Source organism: Hypomesus transpacificus, unplaced genomic scaffold (genome assembly GCF_021917145.1).
Source record: "Hypomesus transpacificus isolate Combined female unplaced genomic scaffold, fHypTra1 scaffold_60, whole genome shotgun sequence".
NCBI classification, from domain to species: Eukaryota; Metazoa; Chordata; class Actinopteri; order Osmeriformes; family Osmeridae; genus Hypomesus; species Hypomesus transpacificus.
In genome coordinates, this window is record NW_025814033.1 from 549496 (window position 1) to 574601 (window position 25106).

At 40.2% G+C, this 25106-nt stretch overlaps 1 protein-coding gene across 2 annotated transcripts in view; it reads right to left on the bottom strand.

The window, feature by feature from the left end:
- Positions 1 to 25106, bottom strand: part of rsu1 (Ras suppressor protein 1) — a 96492-nt gene that overhangs the window by 7919 nt on the left and 63467 nt on the right. For both annotated transcript variants that reach the window (XM_047017402.1, XM_047017400.1), the window contains exons 5-8: positions 22219 to 22337; positions 21106 to 21188; positions 20447 to 20561; positions 11924 to 12056 (exon numbers count right to left, since the gene is read on the bottom strand). In XM_047017402.1, the coding sequence (XP_046873358.1) occupies positions 11924 to 12056; positions 20447 to 20561; positions 21106 to 21188; positions 22219 to 22337 (450 nt within the window). The remainder of the gene's footprint in view (positions 1 to 11923; positions 12057 to 20446; positions 20562 to 21105; positions 21189 to 22218; positions 22338 to 25106) is intronic.

Below are 25106 nucleotides of genomic sequence, written 5' to 3' on the forward strand. Positions count from 1 at the left end.
AGGGTTAGAACAACAAACACTGCATTTGGCAAAACCACGCATTCAAATGAAGGAAACTGCTTTCATGCCCTCCACTGTTAACAAACCAATATAATATAATTTATGTATGTAACACATTTCTCAATTACATCAGAGTTGTATATTGCTAGACAAAGAGGTCAACTGAGAGTTCAGTACAATAATAAGCACTCAAGTACATGAACAAAACATTGAGGCAAAAGGACTAAACTACAGAGCCCATGCATTCCAGTATGTTCTAACAGCATACACTCTCGAGGTGCAACAGGTGATCATAGTAAGCTCTAGGAGTGGTGCTACACGACTCAGCATGTTAAGAAAATGCTGAGCAGCTACACCGCCTCGCTAATGGGATTCTAATAGGTTACTAATGACACATCTGCTCTCTTAGTAATAAGGGGACCTTAAATAGCTTTCTAAATGTACACCATCTCCATACCCTATTACTTAAAAGGAAATCCCTCAGAGCTTATTCCACTATCTAAGGCCATGTCCATAAACAATCCCCTAAGCACCTACTCTCCAGAGTGGATATGAAAATAAATTCCATGCCTGTCTATGAGAGGGTAAAAGGGTGGAATATAAACGCAGGATTTGATAAAAAAGAAAGAGAGAGAGAATAAGGAATAGAGAGGCATGAATAAAAGATCTGAGGGGCAGAGGAGAAACAGAGTTTACGGTATGTTAATGAACTATGAGCACGCTGTTGCGAGCTCTTCGATGCTGTCAGTCCGCCAATTTTCTCTGTCAGGTTAACGAGCTGCCCTATGAAATATGCATGACAGTTATATACAGTATACTCCCCAGAATCCAAACTTGTGTGTATGTACATGCAGAAGTAGATGCAAGACACAAAAATTGCACATTTTATCTGTGCATGTACACTTGCTTTGTTTTGAAAGCCCTATCAATGCAGTTACATACTCTAGACTTAACAAGGGATATCACCATCATCAAGTTCACCTCAGACTGCTCAATTGTCAGATAAACTGACAGTAGCTGATTGCAATAATTGTGAAAGTGATATGGACACTACACACAGTTCTGTATTTCCAATGCATTGTATACCTTGTTAATATGATCTGATACATACTGAGTACAGAATAAAAGTACACTTTACCAATATACATTATGTTGGTCTTTGTATAAGGAAAAAGAGGAATTGGGATAAGGAAAGAGAAAATGTGTGAGTCTGCGGAAATGTGTGACAGAATAGGAAAGAGAGAGGGCATTTGGAGAGATGGAGAGTTTCGTTTCTGGAAGCTGAAGGACATTACTGCAGGTGTGAATTAAATTGTTGGGCCTTAGAGGTATTCTTCTGTGTGGCAAATCCCTGGGGCCTGTTATCACCTGTCTCTAGTGACATAACTGTCGACAGTACACACACAAACAAGCACACACATACAGCACTGGAAACCCCCCAAAAAAGACAGCACCTTTTTCTTTCCTTGAAAAAAAGATGAGAAGAACAATTTTGAGTGAGCAGAAGGGTAATATTTGCAGTGGCCTCTTACATTTTACCCTTCTGTTGCTCACACAAAAATTGTCCTTCTCAACTTTTCTTTTCATATGAAAGAAAAAGGTGCAATAGTCTCTTATTTTATTCCTGAGCTGTATGTTGGCAAGGTCACAGACAATTCCATAGTCCATATTCACTGGAAGGAAATGACACTGAGACAAAGACAGAATTAAAGAGTTGTGGACCAACTGAAAGTTCAGCAGCACCCGGTTCTGGCTAGTTCACACAGGGAGAGAAAAAGGATCACACTGTGTGATCGAAACATCAACCTCATGCTGTTCCAATCTCACTCATCACACACACAAGCACCTTCAAATTAAAATAACAAAATCTGTCAAAAAACTTCACCATCCTTTAACTGAAAAGTATGTGCAGTCAACTCTGGAATAATTGGCACTCATGGTAAATATTTGTAAAAAAGGTTCAGCTATAAGGGTCAGATGGCTGAGCAGTTAGGGAGTCGGGCTTTTAATCAGAAGGTTGTTGGTTCGATTCCCGTTCGTGCCAAATGACGTAGTGTCCTTGAGCAAGAATGTCCTGTACTTACTGTAAGTCGCTCTGGATAAGTGTCTGCTACATGAAAATGTAAGTTTAAGTCAGTCTATAAAAATCTATATAAACAATCAGTTAAACTAATGTTTTTTATTACAAAACCACATTTGCCACAATTATTGCCACCACTGCATTTAATAATTTGTACAACATCCCTTTAATAAAACAGCACGGAGGGCAACCTTTTTTTTTTCGCCACTTTAATCTATTGCAGTTGTCAAATTAGTCATGCGCCGAAGGGTAATTTACATAGATTTAGCTAAATGTACCACAAAGTAGTCAATGAAAGTTTGAAGTTGGGAGGACATGTCTGGAGGAAGAATAGCGCATTACAGTAGACCTGCTCTTCCTTCATACATGCCTCTTCATCAGCTTTTGTAATTTCTTTCCAAAGCGACAATTTGAAAATAGGCCATCAATCAGTCAATCAAGTAAATGTATTAATACAGCTATATGCCATGTGAATTGCAAGTGCTTCCATTGTGTAGCTACATTTTAAGGTTGTGAACACAAAAGGTAAAATCATGTCTACTGTATTACCTATGAGCACAGGGTTTGTTTTAACTCCAAAATTCATAACCAACTAACCATAGAGCAAGGCTACAGCCAGGTCACTGATAGGAAACTTATTCGTTACCGCAACATGGCCGAGTTTATGGAGATAAATGAACCCATCCCACACCTATAGCACTGTGCTAGGTTACTGGATAAGAGCGTCTACAAAATGACTAAATGTACTGTGCTGCTGTCTAAACATGTAGGCCATTTATGCGTCGGGTACCGCTGTAAATAAAGTAGCTAGCCTACACTCAAGGCGGTAAATGCAGTGTAACTGTTGATCTTATTTTGATCTAGAGCTACCTAAGAAGTAGGCTAGCTCTCACTTAAACGTTACTGTGTAGCAACAAAACCTACAATCAAAGTTGATATCACCAGTTTTATTGGACGCTCCTAGGGGGTATTCCGGGTAGCGGGTTTAGTGAAAACTTTGAGTTGTTTAACCCTGAAAAGAGGCTTACTCCAAGGCCTTTTGTGAAACTAACCTAGCAGGTTTTCCATGCCAAACTCTGCGTTTCTACCGATCCCCTCCCACTTTCTTAGCCTGATAGCGTTGGCAGACATGGCATATCATTTCCTGATTCAGCCGAGCGATCTAAAAAAAATGTAAGCCGCTTAGTTATACGCCGGGAGAAGATTTTAGGCTGCGGTTTGATGTAGCGTCACTGTGTCCAATCCCGACCGCTGTAAACTAACGTCACTGTGTCCAATCCCGACCGGTTTTTAGCTAACATTCTGATAAAATGCCACTTCAAATATTGATAAAAATGATTGTATCACGTTTTCAGCTGATTTCACTCGGGCGACGATCTCTACTCTGACATGAGAAGAGTTCAACAAAACATCCAGCAGGTGGTGGTAAACAGTCAAATTGAGATTTTATCGCATAGTTTGGAGATGTTGAAGCGTGATATCTTATTGTCCCTGGATATATTGACAGCATTATGGTCAGTTTGGTGACCTTGGATCAAGTTAATATCCCCGGAAAAACACCAACGGCGAGTGTTTACTACGAGGATAAGTGCGGACGGGTTTGGACAAGGGTAGCGCACGGCTGATTTACCGGCGCCAGCGTCTTTTTACCGGCTCTAGTAAAGGATAAGCTAACTCTAATTGTTTTACAATATTTAGCTCGAAAGGTAAGAAGTTAAAGCTTAACGTGAAATCAGTAAATCAGCTGACTACGTGATACAATCATTTTTATCAATATTTGAAGTGGCATTTTATCAGAATGTTAGCTAAAAACCACAGTGACGTTACTTTAATTCCCTGATAAATACCTAAGTTAACGTTACCGTTTCCTGTCACAATCCGTAATTTATTTGAGCAACATTCTCAGCCCTTGGGTCTTCATCGCTAGTGTTACTAGCCGTGGACTTGCACTCAGATTTGACCAAATGCCTTTTGGCACTGAAATAAAGACAAATAATTGAAATTGTATTTGGTCTTCTTTATTGCCTACAAATAAAATCTAACAATGAGTAGCCTATTTCTATCGGCTATTGTTCCTACAATTTACAAGATTCATACGATTCCTACAATTGATGTACCGTCCTGTAACTGTTGTTTCAGCAAATCTATTTCCCATTGTTGTGGGTCAATATATTGGCCAAACAACCGAAACTAATTCCCCTTCGATTTGAAGGAAGATGGGAAACTGAACAGTGTATTAAAATTAACCAAATAATGCCAATACCAATGCAATTACAGTTATTTAATTCATTGGGTTAAATCAAAGCAAGAATGGTCAAATTAAGGTTAAATAATATTATCATTTTATCATACGGCAAATGAATGCAATCAATGAAGTTAACTCTTATGCCTACTCTACCATGATTATTGTAAACCAGAGATAGAAAGCATGAGGTGAGGAAGAAGAAGTAGGACAAGCCAGAGCTGAGGGGAAGGTCTCAGGAGATCAAGAATCCACAGAACAATGCTTCACAACTCATTTTATACCTAAGAACAACTACAATCACACCAGAATCTTGACCCTTACTTATCAACATGTCTAGCAATGCTACAGTAACTTACACAGATGTGAGAGCCATCAAGTTGAGACTCCATCCATTAAACTCCATATTTTACCATAAGAGAGGTGGGGGCAGGTTGTTAGCCTTACAAGATCAGCCTTTATTATTCTGCCCTAAGTACAACAACTCTTGGTCAAAATAGAAATTCAGCAAATTCAACAATTATTATTAATGTGGGTTATTGTTTCTACAATTAACATCACCTGTGACCATGCATCCTTCCGTAACTGGTGTTCCGGTAAATCTTTTTTTCGAGATTAACCTTTACTCTTCTACCTTAAGTAGGCCTACACCATCTCTTGGTCAGTTTTTGGCACTTTCTTTATGAGGTGCAATTTGTACAACTCATCTACTTGTAACTGGGTATACATGAGATTACATTAGCTACATTTTACAGTTCCACATGCAAAATTCACCTGCCATTAAATGAACATCTCACTGTATACAGCATCCATGCTTTGTTCAACAGGATCAGAATGTGCAAATCGTTTTTTTAATATTAATTATTCTCACAATGTCAGTGTAACTGACAATTCCGCACAAGCCTGTAAATAAAAGTAAATGGGAAGAGAACTACAAGTAGCTACCATACATAATTCTCTTAATCCATTTCTGCGGCAGTAGTCAATGTCTCTTCGTCATCTTAATCATCATCATCATCTTTTGATGAAAAGCATTCTGTTTGGAGAAACTGCTACTACAAATTGAAATAGGCACCAATTGATATTTACCTAGTATCGTGTCGGTGACGTCGAGGCTACAATCACAAGAGTATAGCCTAAGCAAAATATGCGTTACCTGTTCGTAGTATGTTTTTACATTTAATAAAACATTGAACACTTTTCCTCCTGTAATATTAACAGACAGTGGGGTTAAATATTTCAATATATGGACTGGCTATTGCCTTCAAATGTATGCATTGACTCGGCAGCAATTGTCTCCCACGCCACTTGTATACGCTGCTACAGCCGTGTTGCTTTTTTCCCGGAATATTTGCTCGACCATAAACACTAAATAAAACTTGTATATGAAGTTTAGTGGAGTAGGACAACGTTTTTTGTCGCCGGGTGCCATGGTGGATCCTAGTATCGGAGTTCCATTGATGTTGGCTTTTAATAGTTCTCATGCCCGCGCTTAACTCTGAGTTGACGTACTCCGAGTTGAGTTAACAAAATTCATATCAGCTTTTCTGGAACCACATTTTCGGAGTTTCCCATGTTAGAGTAACTCAACTCAGAGTTCAGGGTTAATCTCAGAGTTTGTTAAATCCGCTACCTGGAATACGTTGGTTATCTCTTTTTTGGACATAACAGTCAAGTTATCATAAAGCTAACTTAGCTATATTTTTTATTTCTTGAATTGACCGCGTCACCAAACTTCTTGAGTGTATTTTTGATGCAATTTCGTCCTACATTTGTTGTTTTTTGTTTGCAGTTATTTGTGGATCAAATGTACGTTTTAGTATGCGCTTTATTTTTTTGGAATTCCTGTAGAAGCACAATATTTTCCTCCTCTGAGCAATTTGGTTTTCTTGCTTTGTTTGCATAGGTCTATAAGCTAGCTAGAGCAAACTAGCTATAGCTATTAGTGATGCACTAGCGATACAACTGAACAGACGCGGTCTCTATGGAAATAGTCGAATTTTACTGCTGTGTAATCACGTTCAATGTAGTAAATCCCTAAACATTTCACCTTAGCTAAGGAAACCATTTAAGGGATTCTGTGCAAACCCCGTAAGTAAATAGCCTTAGCTAAGCCTCCCTTAGCTAAGGAGAAATCTACCCCAAAAGCCCAATTTATACTTCGGTCGCAGACACTTTTGAAAAGGTAGCCGACAGAAATGGCGTCACGGTCGACACTTTTAACCGTTGCTTGAAACTGTCGCCTACCAGGAGAAATCTATACTGGCACTGATGTCGTCACATAGTGTCGCGCAAGTGTGATTGGCAAGATAGACGGCCACGCGTCGTTGACTGCATTGTTTTGAATTTTCAGTGAACGCTCAACAGCTGTTTAAGATGGAAGGAATAAAGGAGAGATTGGCAGAGCAAGTTAGAACATATCCACACCTTTATAATGCCGCTCAAAATTAGCTACAGCCATTTTCTCCGATCGATCACCAAGGCTACAAAACGTAAACAATGTAACCATGGCTATGAATGTAACGGTAAAATGATTCTTTACATGTTAAATCGGATGGTAAAAACACCTCTACACTGAAATGCAATGTCAAATTATTATAAATAAATTAAGTAAAAAAAATATTGTGAAAAAATATATAAATATATTTATATGTAAACACTTAAATAACGAGACTTGTTTAAACACATTTTTCCAGATGTAAAAATATTCATTTAGAAAATACTTTGAGGACCTAATTTGTCATTGACCCAAATACTTTACAGTCACATTTTATTCCTAAGAATTTCAAGTAGTCCCAATAACTGGCAAATGTCAGATAATACAAAAACACTTTGGTGAGAGAGAAAAAACTACTAATATACATCTTATAGACTTCTAGAATAGATTCAAGGTTCAACTGAGGCTCTTTTTGGAGGGTAAACTAATTCCAGTGCACACTCTCAAGTCTTGCATTTGAAAATGTTGCACTAGTGTATGAACAGTAGAAAGTTGTATGAGGCAATACTGACTGCGTGACAATGAAGTGGTACTTTTACAAAACGACCCAATGCTCAAAACTGCCACCACAGTTTGCACTACTCTGATCCCAAAATAAAATTACTTTATATCAATCCGAAATACTAATGGTTGAGACAGAATATTCAATGGTGTGTTGATTTTGATGAATCGACCAATCAATAGGGGCAGATGACTTATGAGAAGAATGGAAAGGGTGAGCAGAGGGAACCAGGGGCCTGGCTTGACTGAAGGGTAATGCATCATGCAGGGTTGTTTCCTATTGACAGGATGCAATTAGCGCCATTGCTAGCAAAGACTAGTGATAAAACCTTGCATTGGCCAAATAGAAAAGGAGCCGTCCCAGCGAATGACCGTCAAACTCAGAGGGTGTGTCTCTTGCAACAGAAACCTGAGGAAGAAATCACTCATACTATTTTTCAGTCTGGTCAAGTCTTTTGGGACTACACCTAGTAAAAAGCATTCTAAGAAGGATTCTGCACTCTCCCTAGGGGAGAACCGCCTGGAAAACATCTCTGAACCTATTATTCTATTCTATTGATGTCTATCGTATAGCCTTCTCATACTCGTATGTACAGCTCTGAAAAAAAAACAAGAGACCACTGCACCTTTTTATTTCCTTTCAAACAATGTAAAGGATTTTTTTTTGAGGAAGAGAAGAGTTCAGGAGGCCACTGCAAGTTGAAACCTTCCGTTTGTCACTCGAAACTTTCCTCATCTATTTTTTTGGAAAGGAAAGAAAAATGTGCAGTGGTCAATTTTTCTCCAGAGCAGTATAGAGTAGCCATATACACACGTGAACAAAATTGTTGGTACCCTTCCGTTAAAGGTCCCATGGTATGCTGTTTTTGGATGCTTTTATATAGGTCTTCGTGGTCCCCTAAAACTGTATCTTAAGTCTCTTTCCCGAAATTCCGCCTTGGTGGAGAATTACAGCCACTACGAGCAGTACCACAATGAGCTTTCCTTAGGATGTGCTGTTTCTGTGTGTGTAGCTTTAAATGCTATAAGGAGGAGAGTGAAAAGGTCTGTCCTTAAATCATTGATCAGTTAACAACAATTAAAGATAATTATTATTTTATTACTTTCATACTGTTTGAAATGTTCTGAATATAATAAACAATGTTTGATCTATACCTTGTACCCTAAGCTCATGAGCACATAACCCTTGGTTATGTCCGGGAGAGAAAGAAGCCTATCCATTAATTATGTTTCTTGTATCATTGATAAACTTTCATCATACTGTTTTGTTATGCCTGTATAGCCATAAGTTGGGTCCTTGTAAGAAGCGACTCGGAAATTCCTGTGACACTAGGGTAGATCAGAGGTCACAATTTTACCAAAGTGTATAATGCCATGACAACTTTGAATGAGGAAAATAGAAGGAGTGACAAGGCCATTTCTAGGAGCCCTGTCTGAAGACCTAAATAAAATCTATCTGGCATTCTGTTTCCTTTTTCAGTGCCTGCAAAGGCTATGTTAATTGCCTTGAATCCTCCCATTTTGTGATATCATATACTGTCTTCATTTCCTGTATTCATTGTCCAGTCTTCTGAGATACTCAACTTGAGTGTAACAGACACCTGCACCACGCATTAAAAATACAATAATAAATACATTGATTTTGCCTTGAACTTATCTTAAATATTCCTTTCATTAGCTTGGCACTTTCAAAGCAATTGGGTATTATCTAATGTCTTCAAGAGAGGCGGGGCTAACTACCATGCTTTGGTCGTTTGCAAGCAATGAGTCTCGAGGATCAACCAATATCGTGCTCCCAGGTCGTAGCTCATTTTCTCAAATTCTCTGTTTGGGCAAAGCAGAGAAAGCGGAGGTAACCTTTCCTCTTATGACAACATAAGAGGAACATTTTCAGATCGGAGCATTTGAGCTTTAATTTTCTTAAAGGCGGAGAAGAATACCCAGGGCTTGGTTTACACCTATCAACATTTCTAGCCACTGGGGGACCAAAGGCAGGCTAGGGGAAATCATTAATGTTAAACAACCTCATAAAGTTAAATGTTCATGCCATGGGACCTTTAAAGAATGAAAAACCCACAATGGTCACTAAGATAACTTGAAACCGACAAAAGTAATAATAAAAAAAAATGTACTGAAAATTAACAAATGAAAATCAGACATTGCTTTTGAAGTGTGGTTCGATGTCTGTATGTATGCATGCATGTATGCATGTCTGTATATATATATATATATTTTTTATTTTATTTTACATGTTCAAATAAACTACTACTACTACAACAGAATCTACTTCTACAACATAACTTAATATTTGTGTCACAACCTTTTGAGGCAATCACTGCAATCAAGTGATTTCTGTAACTCTTAATGAGACTTCTGCACTTGTCGACAGGTATTTTGGCCCAGTCCTCGTGAGCAAACTGCTCCAGCTGTCTCCAGCTGTTTGAAGGGTGCCTTCTCCAGACTGCATGTTTCAGCTCCTTCCACAGATGTTAAAAAGGAGATCCGGGCTCATCAGTGGCGGCTGGTGAAAATTATTCTAGGTGGGGCTGTGAAATATTCAGTCAATACGGTAACCATCCTAATACAATTGAACACAAACTGCATGATACGAGTTCTCTGTGAAATAGTAATTATGTAATTAATGCACACAGTTATAGGTAAATGTCCACATTTGTGGATTATAAATATCATTACACTCAGTTCAGAATTATTGAAAACCACGGACATCTGGGCACTTGAGCCACTCTCCCTGGTATTATTAGGAAACACAACACAACTATTACTGTAAAACAAAAAATTAAGGATTTATAAATGAATTTAACACAATCAATTATCTTTGATAGAACGTGCCTGTTCTTATCCACTTTGTTGTTTCTCCTCACCTCAATCCGGTGACCTGAAAGGTCATGTGTGTGATCAAGCCAGATCACACACACAGGACTAGATTTCCCACAGGACTATGCAAGGCAGGGGCGTCCTCTTCCCTGAGCCAGCCTTACAGCTGACCGCATACCTCATATGCCCTCCTCAAGTTGGAGGGATCTGACCTGGGTTCTTAGGTGGGGGTGGGGGGTCATGAAGTTATAGCCCAGCAAGGGTCCTTCCGTTTGATCCAGATCCACTGGCTGCATCTTTCAGCTGCTTGGGAAATTGCTCTGACGGTCTGCCGCAGAACCTGTCCATGGATTCCAAGTTCTTTCAGCAACCTGATGGTGGAAGAAGCCACGAATCCTATGCATCCCACTTCAACTGGCCAGACTTTTGCATTCCAGCCACGCTGAGTTGCATCTGCTGCCAACTCTGTGTACCGCAGTTTCTTACGCTCGTAGGCCTCTTCAACAGAGTTTTCCCACGGGACTGTGAGCTCTATGATGTACACAGCCTTTCGTGAAGGGGACCAGAGTACCATGTCTGGCCTAAGGTTGGTAGAAGTAATCTCAGGTGGAAAATTGAGTTGCTGGCCAATATCGACAAGCATCTTCCAGTCTCGGGCCATGGCTAGGTGTCCAGTTTCTGGCTTCGTAGGAGGATGCTTGTGCCTTTTCTGTCCCTCCCGGATGAATGTTGTTGTTTTAACAGGATTGCTTGTTTTTGAAGATAATTAATGGGTTGCACTCCTCTTGGTCTCAAGAGCTGCCGCGAGTACTGACCGTATGTTTTGGGTCACTGTCATGCTGGTATCCTATCCATGACCCATTTTCAATGCCCTGGCTGAGGGAAGGAGGTTCTCACCCAAGATTTGACGGTACATGGCCCCGTCCATCGTCCCTTTGATGCGGTGAAGTTTGCTTTAGATGAATATGGGTTTAATTGCACTGATGCACCGATGCACTTGCTTTACAGAACAGGGCTTGAAATTGCGAACATCTTGGTTGCATATGCTCCCAAAATGATATGTGCAACCTCAAAATATATTTGGGAGCATTTGTGTGAGTGCAACGCTCGCTAATTAACCTACTGCACAGTGTGTGCCTGCTGTGAGCTGATAGTCCACCATTCTATCCAATGTTACATTACCAATAAAAACGAATCTGCAGATTTCCGATTGGTTAATATTAGCTGTCAATCATTCCTTGTCACTGCGCTCCGTTGTGTCATGTGACAGGGAGAACTTTGTTCATACCAGCCAGTGTCAGTCTATGTCTTGATTGCGGTTGTTGTAAATAATCTCTGTCTTGCTGTGTGCTTTAAAAAAATGTATCCCCCTGACCTATGTTATTAATGTCCTGCTTTGTTTAACCTGCTTGTTTTGTGTTGTTGCTTTTGTGCTTTTTTCTGTATGACTGTATTGCTGTGGTTGTGTGTCGTTGTGCTTTTTAATTAGATTATTTTTTCCTTAGCCCCCTTCCCCTCTCCCTCAAAAAGCTTGTGCTTTTTGTCAGGCCATCACTGTAAATAATAACTTGTTCTTAATGATCTTTGCCTGGGTAAATAAAGGTTAAATAAAAAAAAAAAAAAAAAACTAGCATGCAGAATTTGAAGAGCTTAAAAGATGTGACATTTTTGGGTGGGTGCTCCAAATTCTTTGCTGGTGCTCCTTACTTTTTAAAGTTGGGAGTAAATTGTGAGCCCTGTGTGGAGTGTCTTAGAAATATCTACTTACTATTTGTATGTCTCCGAACGGACATACTCAAAAACATGTGAGACTCCCAGCTGGAATTGATCTGCAATAGGTGTCACCCAGGGATTGTTCTCCGCCTTGAACACCTGCTTAGGGCCAGTCAGGTCCAGGTTACCTAGTAGAGAAGGCCAGGGGGAGAATAAAGTTCAGGGGGGAAATTAATGAAAATATAAAGAGGGGGTGTGAACAAGGAAATAAGGCAGGAAGCAGGTGACGAGAGACAGCTTGCAAAACAAAGAGTAAGAGAAATCTGTGGATTTCAATGAAATGGTCATGGGGGTATAGTGATGAAGGGATGAAAAGAACAGAAGAGTGAGGGAAAGAGAGAAGGCCTCTTGAACTAGCATTCTGCCAAGGCAGGGTTGGCACGGGTCAGCGTGCTAATGTGGTTTATGCTAGCACCTTAGGGGCTAATTAGCTAGCTCCTTATTAGCCAGTGTTGAGACATACTGTCAGAGTGAGAGGCTAAATTAAGCATATAGTGATAACAGTACTGCCGATAGCTAACACCTCACAGCTAGTGAAGCCAGACCCTAGCACTAAAGACAAGCTAAAGCCCTAGTTTCACAGATTGCCCTGACTTGCAGTCTTTCCAATCACCGCACATGAGGCCCTAACATTAAACCATAGACCTTGCCCCAAACTCCTAACCAACCTTATACTACACCTTTTATTCTTAAAATCCTTAACAATTTATCTGTGTATGCCAGCGGTCGGCCACAGGCGGCCAGCAGGACAAAACTGTCCGGCCTTAATATTCGGTCCGCCAGATTATTTAGAAAATCATTTCTTTTGCTTACAATATTCAAGTGCAAGAAATTTGATTTTTTTTTCAATGTTTTTGAAAAAAGAGTTGTATTGAGCGGTTTTATTCTAATAAAGTCTTGGGGCCGGTTGCACAAAACACCTTAAGTTTTTTCCTTAATTATGACACTTAAGCATAAATTTCTCCTTAGCTAAGGGATTTACCTAAGGGGGTTGCACAGAATCCCTTAAATGGTTTCCTTAGCTAAGGTGAAACGTTAAGGGATTTTCTACGCCCTTTACATTGAACATGATTTCACAGCAGTAAAATTCGACAGTTTCCACGGAGACCACGTTTGTTCAGTTTTATTGCTAGTGCATCACTAGTAGCTAGAGCTAGTTAGCTCTAGCTAGCTTATAGACCTATGAAAAGAAGGCAAGAATTGGTCAGAGGAGGAAAATATTGTGCTTCTACAGGAATACAAAAAAAGAAAGTACATACTAAAACGTAAATTTGATCCACAAATAACTGCAAACAAAAAACAACAAATGTAGGATGAAATCGCATCAAAAATAAACTCAAGAAGTGTGGTGAAGCGGTCAATTCAAGAAATACAAATTATAGCTAAGCTAGCTATATGATAACTTGACTTATGTCCAAAAAAGAGATAACCAATTTCAGGAGAGTACAATAAAACTGGTGATATCAACTTGACTTGTAGGTTTTGTTGCTACACAGTAACTTTTAAGTGAGAGCTAGCCTGCTTCTTAGGTAGCTCTAGATCAAAATGAGATGAACAGTTATAATGCATTTACCGCCGTGAGTGTAGGCTAGTTTCTTTATTTACAGCGGTAGCCGACGCATAAATAGCCTTCATGTTTAGACTGCAGCACAGTAACCTAGCAGAGTGCTGTAGGTGTGGGATGGGTTCATTTATCTCCATAAACTCGGCCACGTTGCGGTAAAGAATACGTCAGAGGCACCTCAAGTTTTCTTCCTTATTTTGTTTGCTAAGGTCTTTCTTGCAACGCTTTAACAAACTTAAAGGGAATCCTAAGTATACGACCAAGATAAGGAGAAAACCTTAAATACTTCAGGGAACATTTAAAGGAAACCTTAAAGAGAACCCTTAAGGGTGCTTTGTGCAACCGATTATTTTTTAAGGAAACCTTAACTCTGACTTTAAAGGGGCGATTGATTGGGTTTTTGGGGTATTTCACACTTTCACACTGTTCCTTAAGGTCTCCGAATAGGGTATGTAACATTGGTTGGGTTGAAAATGACCCGGGTGCTGTTCTATGCCCCCTGATAGATCCTCTGAAATGTTCCCGGGAAAAAAAACACTAGCTTTTCTCCTTTTATGGTATGCTCATTAATATTAAGATGAGCTGCGCGCTGATTGGTTGTGACGCTGGGGAGTGAGGCTGGGGAGCAAAAACGCAACATGGCTAACAGCAGCAATCACTGAAACACCGAAGGTGGAAACTTAAAATAAAAACGCAAATAAATCTATTGTGTCTAGACAACACTGTTTTCAACAGATTGACTACAAATCATTTGAAATGATAACATTAGTTGTTTCCACTTCTGTTGTCAAAGCAAACTGGATTGACTTAGGTGGGTAGAACGTTGGGTAACAGCTTAGCAACCAAACTATACAGTATTGTTATTCAACTCAGCTTCAGTTAGCTACCTCTAGATATCTTGCTGAAAAATAACCTGACAAAGATCTGGACAAACATGCATCGTGAATTATAGATTTACATAACACAGGTTATTTATTTGAATGAAACACAGTCAGGAACATGAAACAACGTTAGCCTCATTGCCAATAAACGAGGCTAAATCATCACACATTCTACCTATGCCCTTGCGTTTGCAAGCTAAACTAGTTTACATGCCTACAGTCAAGGTGTTTTCGCTACCTAGCTGTTCTTGCATTCCTTGCAAATCAGCGTTAATAAAAAGCAGATGAGCAACAGTCTAGCTAACATTGACTAGAAGGGCATGGCTGATGTTTGTCTATACCGTAGCGTAGAAGATCCCTGTGCAGTTCGACCCTCAACACATTTGTGCGAACCATTTCACCAAGGACGGTTTTGAAAACCTGGGACAATGTAAAGCAGGATTTGCTATGAAGCTGTTGCTGAAAAGAGGTGCGTTCCGACCTTATGTCCATCACAACCGCAAACTGTAGTATGAGTTTGTCGGTAACATTACAATTACATTAAGTCATTTAGCAGACGCTCTTATCCAGAGCGACTTACAGTGAGTACAGGGACATTCCCCCGAGGCAAGTAGGGTGAAGTGCCTTGCCCAAGGACACAACGTCATTTGGCACAGCCAGAATTGACCCGGTAACCTTCTGATTACTACACCGATTCCCTAACCGCTCAGCCACCTGACTCCACCTGATTTTGTTGCTAACAATTATTAGCAATGCTAACGTATCCTGTATCTAGCACCTGCCTTTTTCCAGTTCTTTCAAATAGATAATCTAGACAGGCGTTAGCATTAGACCAGACTGTTATTCGTTTTCTGGCTATTTTTTCGGAAGCTTCCCTTCTAATGCCGACTACAGCTAGTCTAGCTAGTCATTTGATGTGTTTAGAAACGTATTTAGCATTGTACTTGTGCTAGATACAGGAGATGTTAGCATTGCTAATAACCGGTAGCGACAAAATCATACTGTACTTACAGCTTGCGGTTGCTATGAGCATACGGTCGGAACGGCACCTCTTTTCAGGTTCAGCTTCTTAACAAATCCTGCTCGAAATTGTCGTCAAAACTGTCTTGGGTGAAATCTTCAGAGCAAATGAATAATTGAGTGTCGAACTTCGCCGGGATGTTCTCATAGACAAACAGCAGCCATGCCTGTCGAATGTTTGGCTCCTTGGGAAGACTATGAGTGTTAACTTTCCCTGTACAGCGTGGAACACAGTATTTACGACTGTGGTCCATTTTCAATATCCTTGTTATAATTCAAAACGTTCTTCTTTGTAATTCCTTAGAAGTAGCCTACACATAGCAGTGCGCAGCTAAATTAGTATCGGAGATACACGGTACCTTAGGCTGGTCTGGATGTACATTTTGGGGCGTGACAAAGATACAGACCTGGAGCGGGTTGCACCAACAGGATTTAGGACCAGTCTTAAGCTAAGACTGGCGTAACTCAACGTTCTATGTCTAAAATGATGTTGCGCCTGTTGCACCACCCCGCTGACTTAAGTTGCTTTTTCCCTAAGTCTAGTCCTTATGTTACGCCCTGTGGAGAGGAGTCTTATGTTAAAACAGAACGTTTTCTGTGTTGGTTTCTATAGTAGGCTAATTTTCACAAAACCGTTGAGTGCAGCTAAAACAACAAGTAGACTATAACAATGGCGCGTCTAATTTATAGATTGAATAATGAACGCTCTCTAAGACGTGAGAGAGTAGTGCGAGACAGAACTAACCCGCTGGATATGTACAATGATGAGGAGTTATTTCAGAGGTTTCATTTCAGTAGGGTTGAGATTTTTTCTCTAGTGGACAAACTGTCCGACGATTTGCGCTTTCAGGCAGACCGAAATGCTGCCCTGACGCCAACGTTACAGCTTTTAATTGCACTGAGGTTTTATGCAAACGGTGCATTTCAAAACACCGTGGGGGACATGATTGGCGTGCATAAATCTACAGCTCGTAGAGTTATTTGTAGGGTCTCGCTGGCACTGAGTCGCCGCCTACCGCATTATGTCAACTTGCCAAACGAGGCCGAGGCAATCGCTGTCAAGCAGCGTTTCCGCCAGGCGTCTGGCATCCCTGGTATCATCATGGTAAAAATGTATGGGTATCATGGCAACGCACGTTCCATTCTCGAATTCCACGGGCAGTTTCATGAACGCGCATGTTACCACCAGTCTTAGTTAAGACTGGTCGTAAATTCAGTTGGTGCAACAGGCGTTAATTATGGGCCTAAGACCGTTCTTAACTAAGACTGACTTAGGACTTAAGACAGTCTTAGCAAAGACTAGTTGGTGCAACCCGCTCCAGAGCCAAAAAAGACGGTTCCCTGGCTTTGTTGAAAAGCTAGCGTTTTACAGCAAAAAAAAATCATTTTGAGATTTGCAAAGGAAAGAGGTGTCAATGGACTTTGAGGTTCACTGTATGTTCATTTTACCCACCGAACTGTCGTTATTCAACTATGACAAGGTAAAATCGGTTTTGCAATCAATCGCCCCTTTAAGGAACATTGTAAGGTGTTTTGTGCGACCAGCCCCTGACCGAATTGGAGCAGACAGGGCATTTGAAGGTGCCATGCTTTGTCTCTTGTGCCGTAGTATATTCCTTGCAAACAGCGATAACATCATTGCAGATAATACACACCAGCAAGGGCGTAGAATTTAGCAGGGATGCTAGGGGGAAAAGCCACTACCAAAGCCACGGAAACATGATTTCCCTATAAAAAATTGCTGAGTGAAACATGGCTATTCAAATTACAAAAAGCTTGTAAAACTGTACAAAATGAATGCAAATATATATTATTTGATACAAACTCTGGCGTGCTTGCATTATCTATTCATGTCCCTACCAAAGCTGAAAACAAACCTACACCTTACATCCCGGCAGTGCATTAATAAAAACATGTAGGAGGAAAGCAGGTTTTTCTTTGAACGCTCTATTTTTGCTGTTAACTGTCCTCTTGAGACTTTTTGATAGCGATGTACACTCTTGCTAGCTATCTTAAAAGGTACAGTGTGTAGAATGTAGCTAAATTCACTCTGCACACAATGTAAAAGCGTACCTCCAGCACACAAACAGTTCAGCAGTTGAATCATCTAATGGCTTCAATTTTTTATTTTTACTTGAGGCCAAACATACTTGCCGACCGTCTTTATGTTTTCAGATGTTTTTTTATTTTTTTATTTGAGTGTCAAAACTGGATTTAGCATCTTCGTCACCTTCCTGTTATCGCTTGGTCTCGGTCCTCTAAATTCCTGTCTCCTTCCCTTTAACTCTCTAACCCGCTCTCTACCGTTCCTCATCTCTCTCAACCTCAAAACAATTTCCACGATCCCCCCCTGTACCACTTTTCCTTTTCCTATCTCTCTTTCTGCTTCCCCCTTACCCCTCTCAGTACACTCTACTCCCTTTCCCACAGCTATCAGAGTGTAGCGTCAGGCCTAACGAGCCCAGGGCAGAGACAGGGATTAGGGAGCCGTGACAGGGGAATTCTCATAAGGGAATAAGCTCAAACACAGCAATCCTATCGTCCTCTCTATTTCCCTTTCTACCCATTTCCCCTATCTCTGCTTCTACATGTCCCTCTTTCACCCCTTTCCCCCCTCTATGCATCTTTTCCCCTTTAATTAGGTGTGCTTGCTTTCAGCAAGGCACACTATTATTATCTCATGTATAAATGTTATTTATAATTTATCATTATATCATACTTTCACTCAGTTTTTGCACTGTAAAAATGTGCGTCTCATTCCCAAAAGCAGTGCTGTTAATTTCTGGAAGGTTAGATTTAGGTAAGGAAATATTATAGTTTTTTGGGTGAAAGGTGACCCTTATGCTAGGTAGCTAAACACAGTCACAAACATCACAATGTCACCCCACAAAGGAAGTTTAGGAAGTTTTAGTGTTAGGGTTAGTATAGTCGTTTATTTATTGCTATCTGTATATTTAGGAAGTTCACTTATCTAAGCTCAGCATAGATGTAAATTTGTTCTGTGTACTTATATGTTATGTTATGCCAGGTGCTTGCGTTGTCTTGTCTGAAGAATTTCAGTGCCCAGTCTAACCTTGTGTTGTTCTGTGCACCTGACAAATAAAAGACTTGAACTTGAACACAATGCTTGTACAGTACAAGTCAGGATCAGAGGAGACCAACACAGTGAACAATAAGTCTTCAGTCATTTTACTAGCTGCATAGCTTACAGCTACGACAGACCGGTGTTATCGCAGTAAACATAGGCTATATCCATGACTTCGCCCTGTTGGTTCTGCAGCTGTTTCTGAGCTTTTGTTAGCTATGATCATAAGTCATAAGTGATGATCATAAGCCCCGGAGAGCAATCAATGACATCCAACAGTTAACAAGTATCTGTTACGGAACTTGGGATGGAAAGTATCCAAACGATTTCTTACACTGGATTGACTACCCCATAAATACGAGGTGACAATAGGCACAGAAAGCGGGCCCTTAAACATTTCAGTAGAAGGGGAAAACTTAATGGGGAAATTTAAGTCACAACCATCTCTCTGCCTCTCCTCATTGTGTTCTCTCTGCTTTAGGACCATCTAAGCTATATTACAGGAGGCTCTGGCAGGGAAAAAAGAGTAAAACACAGTGGGAGAAAGACAGAAATGGAACAGCAAATGCATGTATGTGGCCGTATGAGGGCGACAGGAGTGTATGTGCATGTGTGTGAGAAAGAGGGGGACATCCTGTCAGGGAAGGTGTGACCCCTGTGGGGATGCCTCTGGTTCAGCCAAGCATTCAGTCTGGGGCATGAGATGGTCCCCCCCTACTCTCCCGCAGACTCTTTCTCCATCACAAACACTTTCTGCTCCGAGTAGGTGTGTGTGTGAATCCAAAATAGTAAGTGTTTGTGTGCAGTTAGTTTTATTAGTTTTACTTCGTAGAAAAGACAAATAATTTTTCTGTGTGTCAGTTAGGGCTGGGCGATATGGGTAAAAATTTTATATTTAAAATATAAAATTATATTTACATTCGATAACGATAATTAAACGATAGACCACAGGTCTGTAGTAGTAGCTAAATAAGTCTCAACTTTTTCCCTACACTCGGCATAAAGTTTAGGCAAAGAGAGAAATGTTTGGGGCCAGGGAGCACGTACCTGCAGGTCAAGTAACTTGCTTTTTATCAATAACCTACCTATCAATACCTTGGCGCAAACTCACACTTTCTGCATGTTTCAACGAGTGATTTTGCTTCAGGTGGTAAAAAAGGTTTCTTATATATTAGTATTATGATTGGACCAATACGCTGTTCTTATTGGTCCAGAGACGCTCTAAGAAATCCGCAAAACCGTTTTACGGACCTAGCAAGCGGTTGCCTTGGAGATGTTGACAACATGGCGTCGGCTCCAGATTAGTCGTGTTTGATTTGGGAATTTCCTACGTGTTGTTATATTATATAAAAAAACAAATATGGACTTTGACAGATCTACCAACACCTTTGTAAGCAAAGATTTGTTAAAACGTTTGTTAACCGAGACCGTAGGTCGAGGTCAACAAGAAGTCCACATTTGCAGTTTGTCGTGTTTACTACACCAATTTGCACCGAACATTGCTCTGCTCTTTGTCGGATTTGAAAAAGCCAAACAACTTCCAAATAACTGAAGAAGCGGAACCCTTTTTATCAATAATTTCTTCATTGGAAGTTGCTCCCTCGCCATGGCTATCGCTGCCACTGTTTTAGGCAATAAGACTAATTTTCCGTACTTAACATTACCTACTCCACTCGAGGTGCTCAGTATATTTTAGTGAGCGTAGGCTACCATTTCTCTGCCACTTCCTGCTGCATCACAGAAATTAAATGGACTGCTGTTCCTAATTATTCTCTATCGACATTATCGATATTATTGAAAATTAATTAATGTTACGATATCTTTATCGAGGAAAGTCATTACTTCAATAGTTATTTTTATCGATTTATCGCCCAGCCCTAGTGTCAGTGTGTTTGTGCACATATACAACGCATAGTGAGAATGCATGTGGTAAGCATAAAAAATGTCAGATTTGAGTGTCAGTCTTACCTAATTCTGGGGGCAACACGGTGAGCCTGTTGCCCTGAATATGCAACTCTTTGAGCTGGGCCAGATCTCCAATCTCCTTGGGCAGCGATATCAGGTCATTATCTCTCAGACTAAGCTACAGAATGGAGGAAGGGAGGAAGAATTAAAATACATTGAGAGGAGGATGGAAGGATGGATAGGGGGAGAGAGGGAAAGGGGTAGAAAAAGAGCAGTGACAGGGACATAGAGAGGGCAAGGGGGATGAGAAATGGAGAGAGGCGGGATAGAGAAAGAGATGGAGAGAGTGAGGGACAGATACTAAGAGAGGGAGGGAGGGGAAACAGGGGGCAAATAGAGAAGGGGGGAAACATGGAGCAGATGCGAGATATGAAGGGCAGATGGGAGGGGGGTTGGGGCAGACAAGCAGTAGGGGGGATATACAATTATACAGACTTGATTTACGTTTTGCACACACAGTTTTTCAGATAAAACCATTACATTGAAAGACCATAATTTAACATCAGCCCAAAAAAACGCCTTTTAAAACGAGCCTAAGATTCAGTTCATAAGACCCGAGATGGTAGACTGAGAGAAACCCCAAAGATAACCCCAATCGAAACATACACCAAAAATGGGAGAGAAGGCATTGATTTTGAGGGATATTTAGATAAATTACTCACTATCTGCAGCTTGGTCAGCTTGCTGATGTCTGGGGGCAGCATCTCAAAGTCGTTGTCACTGAGATAGAGTGCACGCAGGGTGGCTGTAATTCACACAGGAGTGGGTTAGTGTTGTGAGTTGTGCGTGTCTGTGTGGATGTGTGTCTGGTTGGCCTATGTTTTCTTATGGTTGTATGTGCATGCACGTGCGTGCTGGAGATCCTATCCAAACCAAGCCAAAGACTAATCAATAAGACCAGTCACGGCTGATTCATCACGCCTTGCAATCTCTGTATGGAGGAGCAGCTGATGTACACACACACACAAGTCAAGAAAAGATTTACGTCAGCTCGTCTGGTCAAGGAAGGACAAAAAGATGTCTTAATCAAATCCACGTTCACAGTAACACAAGGGAATCAGGTGGCTGAGCTGTTAGGGAATAGGGCTTGTAATCAGAAGGTTGCCAGTTTGATTCCCAGCCGTGACAAATTACGTTGTGCCCTTGGACAAGGCACTTCACCCTACTTGCATCGGGGGAATGTCCCTGTACTACTGTAAGTTGCTCTGGATAAGAACGTCTGCTAAATTACTAAATGTAACACAGACACATTTACATTACATTTAGTCATTTAGCAGACGCTCTTAGCAGCGACCTTCTGATTACTAGCCCGATTCCCTAACTGCTCAGCCATCTGACACACCATCTACTACCACTGATTACATATTGAAATCATTTATGAATCAAATTTTTTATTTAGCCAAAAAGCCAGTGACTCTGCTGTTGTGAAGAAAGGACCCAGGGTTTCCAACAGCACTTTTCACTTAAGGCGGCCGCCTAAGCAACACACGCTTGCCGCCTTAACTACAATGTTTTTTTACATGGCGATATCCGCCGTGTTACTCTGACGTGTTTTCTTCCTTCCATTCCAAACCGTGACCTAAGCCAGTCTCCCTTCTCTGCAGAACACATTAGTCTATCACACAAACTCCCCCCCCCCCATGCAAGAGTGTGAAAGAGAGAAAGAACAGTGTTAAATGCATGAATGGAGTTATTGTCTTAATCTCCAAAATCAACAAAGATGATAATGCTGTGTATGGTGTGTTGGTGTGTGTGACAGACATAGAACGACTCACTAAGGTAGAAAAAGTTCCCAGGCAGGGAGCTCTCATTCAGGTTGTTATAGGTGAGGTCCAGTACCTCAAGAGCAGGCAGTGACCCAAAACCACGTGGCAGACTACTCATCCTGTTCATACTGGACACACAAACACAATCACACATATAAAACAAACAATTGAAGAATGTCAAGACAGAAATCTGTTTTATGGCACTATTTGTAAATCTGTGACTTATTCACATTAACATAAGTCAAAAACAATATATTGTCCACACAAGATAAACTAAAACAGAAAAAGCATAGATTAAAAGCACACACAAAACAAATTTTTCATTGTTGGTTTCATGTTTTTCAGATCAATCATTTATACCCGTGTTTCTCAACTGGTGGGTAAATGGTTGCGGACGTGTGCTTCGGCTCCATCAAAATGTCAAACCTTTATTGGGTGTGCTTTGCCTTCGGCAAGGGCACAAACCATTGTTATCTCACATATATATTAATATTATTATTATTATTTCTTTTTGCCCCCCTAAAACTTTGTTAATATTTGGACTACATAGACAACCTCAGTGTCAAACGTTTCGTTTTGGTAGGAATTGAGTTGCTTGTATTGGGATTTACGTTCCGTTGCACGGTTTAAGTAGAAATTACGTTTTTGTGGCGAAAAGTGAAGCTAACGGTGGCTAACTTGCTAGCCACAGTCACTGACGCCACTAACGTCACCAACGTCACGAAAACTCGCGTGACTATCTCTAGCAGAACATTAGTTTAGCAGCTCGTTAACTTCTGGGAGATGGCTAGGCTAACTGCTTTACTGCAAGGCAGCTGCAGAAACGCCACAAGCAAAGAGGCCTGCGTGATAACTATTTGCTCATTTTACTTTGTGATATGACACACAATTGTATTGTGTATTGTACAATACAAGCTAATATCATTAAGGAAGTACATCTACATTTGGAAACAGTAGTCTACTATTTCACTGAATCATTAGCATCATGACATTAGCCTCTGTTGCCCGGGCAACACATACTACAGCGGTCTATGATGCATCTGTTTTCAATCGTTAAAATAAACATTCCTCACAAATACATTTTTGTTGTAGGATTTATTATGACATTACATTACAAGTAAACGATTTGTGGGTGAAATTATCATTACCTGTGGTTTCAAACCAGTGTAGCTCACTGCATTGCTGTAGCCTAGTCTAGCTAACAAAAACATCTCCACTGCTGTTTACAGTACTAGGAAGTCAAACGGCGGCACATGTTCGGCACTACTGGACCCTTACTTAAATAAAAAGTATTTCAATAGGTGAAACTATCTGACTAGTGACTACTAACTTGAACTCCATTGCCACAGCCTAAACTTTGTCAATCTGTTAATGAAAATAATTAATTTCAGCCTAGACCGTACAACGGAATTAATGTTAAATCGAATTCAACCAACGCAATCGCTACCAAGACAGTCTAGTAGTAGTAGTAGCCTACAGTTTACCGGGGCAGCTTCTCCACACAGCAGGGCTATATCGCATTTTGCCTTGTAACTGACAATGGTAGCGATCATTATCGCTACCACTGACATTTTTATGAATGAGTGATTTTCCCCTAAATAAATGTCAATCTTATTTACGTTTTTGGGGGCATATTTTCAGTTAGCCTATGGTACTATTTGAATCGCGATTCCATCTGAGATAGCTACTGCTGGTAACGTTGTTGTTAAAATAAGCTTCAAAGGGGGATCTTTATTAATGAATGAATGCAATATGAGTAAGCTAAATGCCTGAAAATATCACGAGAAGGGCAAAACTTACAATGACGTTTAAGTCATAGAGATTAGGTCAATCTTTACACCGGTCTGCCAAATATATTCATTTGATTCAACTATGCCCTTACAAAAAAGAAGTATATTCAAGTATACTATAAGTACACTAAAATATGGATAGTACACTTTTTGTTCACTTTTGATATACTTTTAAGAAGTATACTTTGAAAATAGTTCACTTTTGATATACTTTTAAGAAGTATGCTTATAAACAGAAAATGGTATACACTGTCTTCTGGAGTAAGATGTACGTTTTCTATTATTATACAGCAAAAGCAGTCAAAATAAGTTTAGAGTTCATTACAGGTTACATTTTTTAAATCCACCTCATTCTAATTATTCATGTCTATGAAAATCTACTATGCATTGCACATTTAATCTTTTTTTGTTACTGAAGCTGTAACCTTAATTACTGCCAAAACATTCTGAAGCCCTATACTCTTATACATATTATCAATTGGAGTATTAATGGAAAAAAGCTGCTTGAGAATTTGAAGGTTATACTATCAAACTGACTGATGAACGAAATAACGACGTGAAATAATTAAGATAGTGTGGCTCATTGGCTAGTCAATTCCCATGATGTAAGGCGGTAAATAGTGTAAAAATATGCTGATAAGTTTGACGAAATACAAATGTAACTTCATGAATTTCGTTTTTAAATGTGTCTGCTTAGAATGTAGTGTTTTGTTGCATGATAATTGTCATTGTTGTGCTGGTTTACCATTGTAACCATGTGTTAAATGACTGTTACATTTCAGAAGAAGAGCTGGATTCGGAAATGTTGATTTCTATGCAGTAAGTAGCTTCTTTCAGAATCTGCGGTGTGACATTGTGAGGGCCCCCGTTCTCGCCATGTGACGCTAGATCTGAGGCGTCTGAGGGGTGTGAAAGAAATGTTGGGCCTATGTACAATTAATGTGTTTTATGAGAAGTTTACAGTTGGATAAGAAGCTTGATACAATGTATGTTGATTCAACTCATTTGGTAGAGACGCCACCTGTAGTTTTATAACACCTAACTAGGAGACATGAAGTCTAGGAGACGGGAAGTTTGGGTGACCTGAAAGAGTTCTTGTCACCTGGG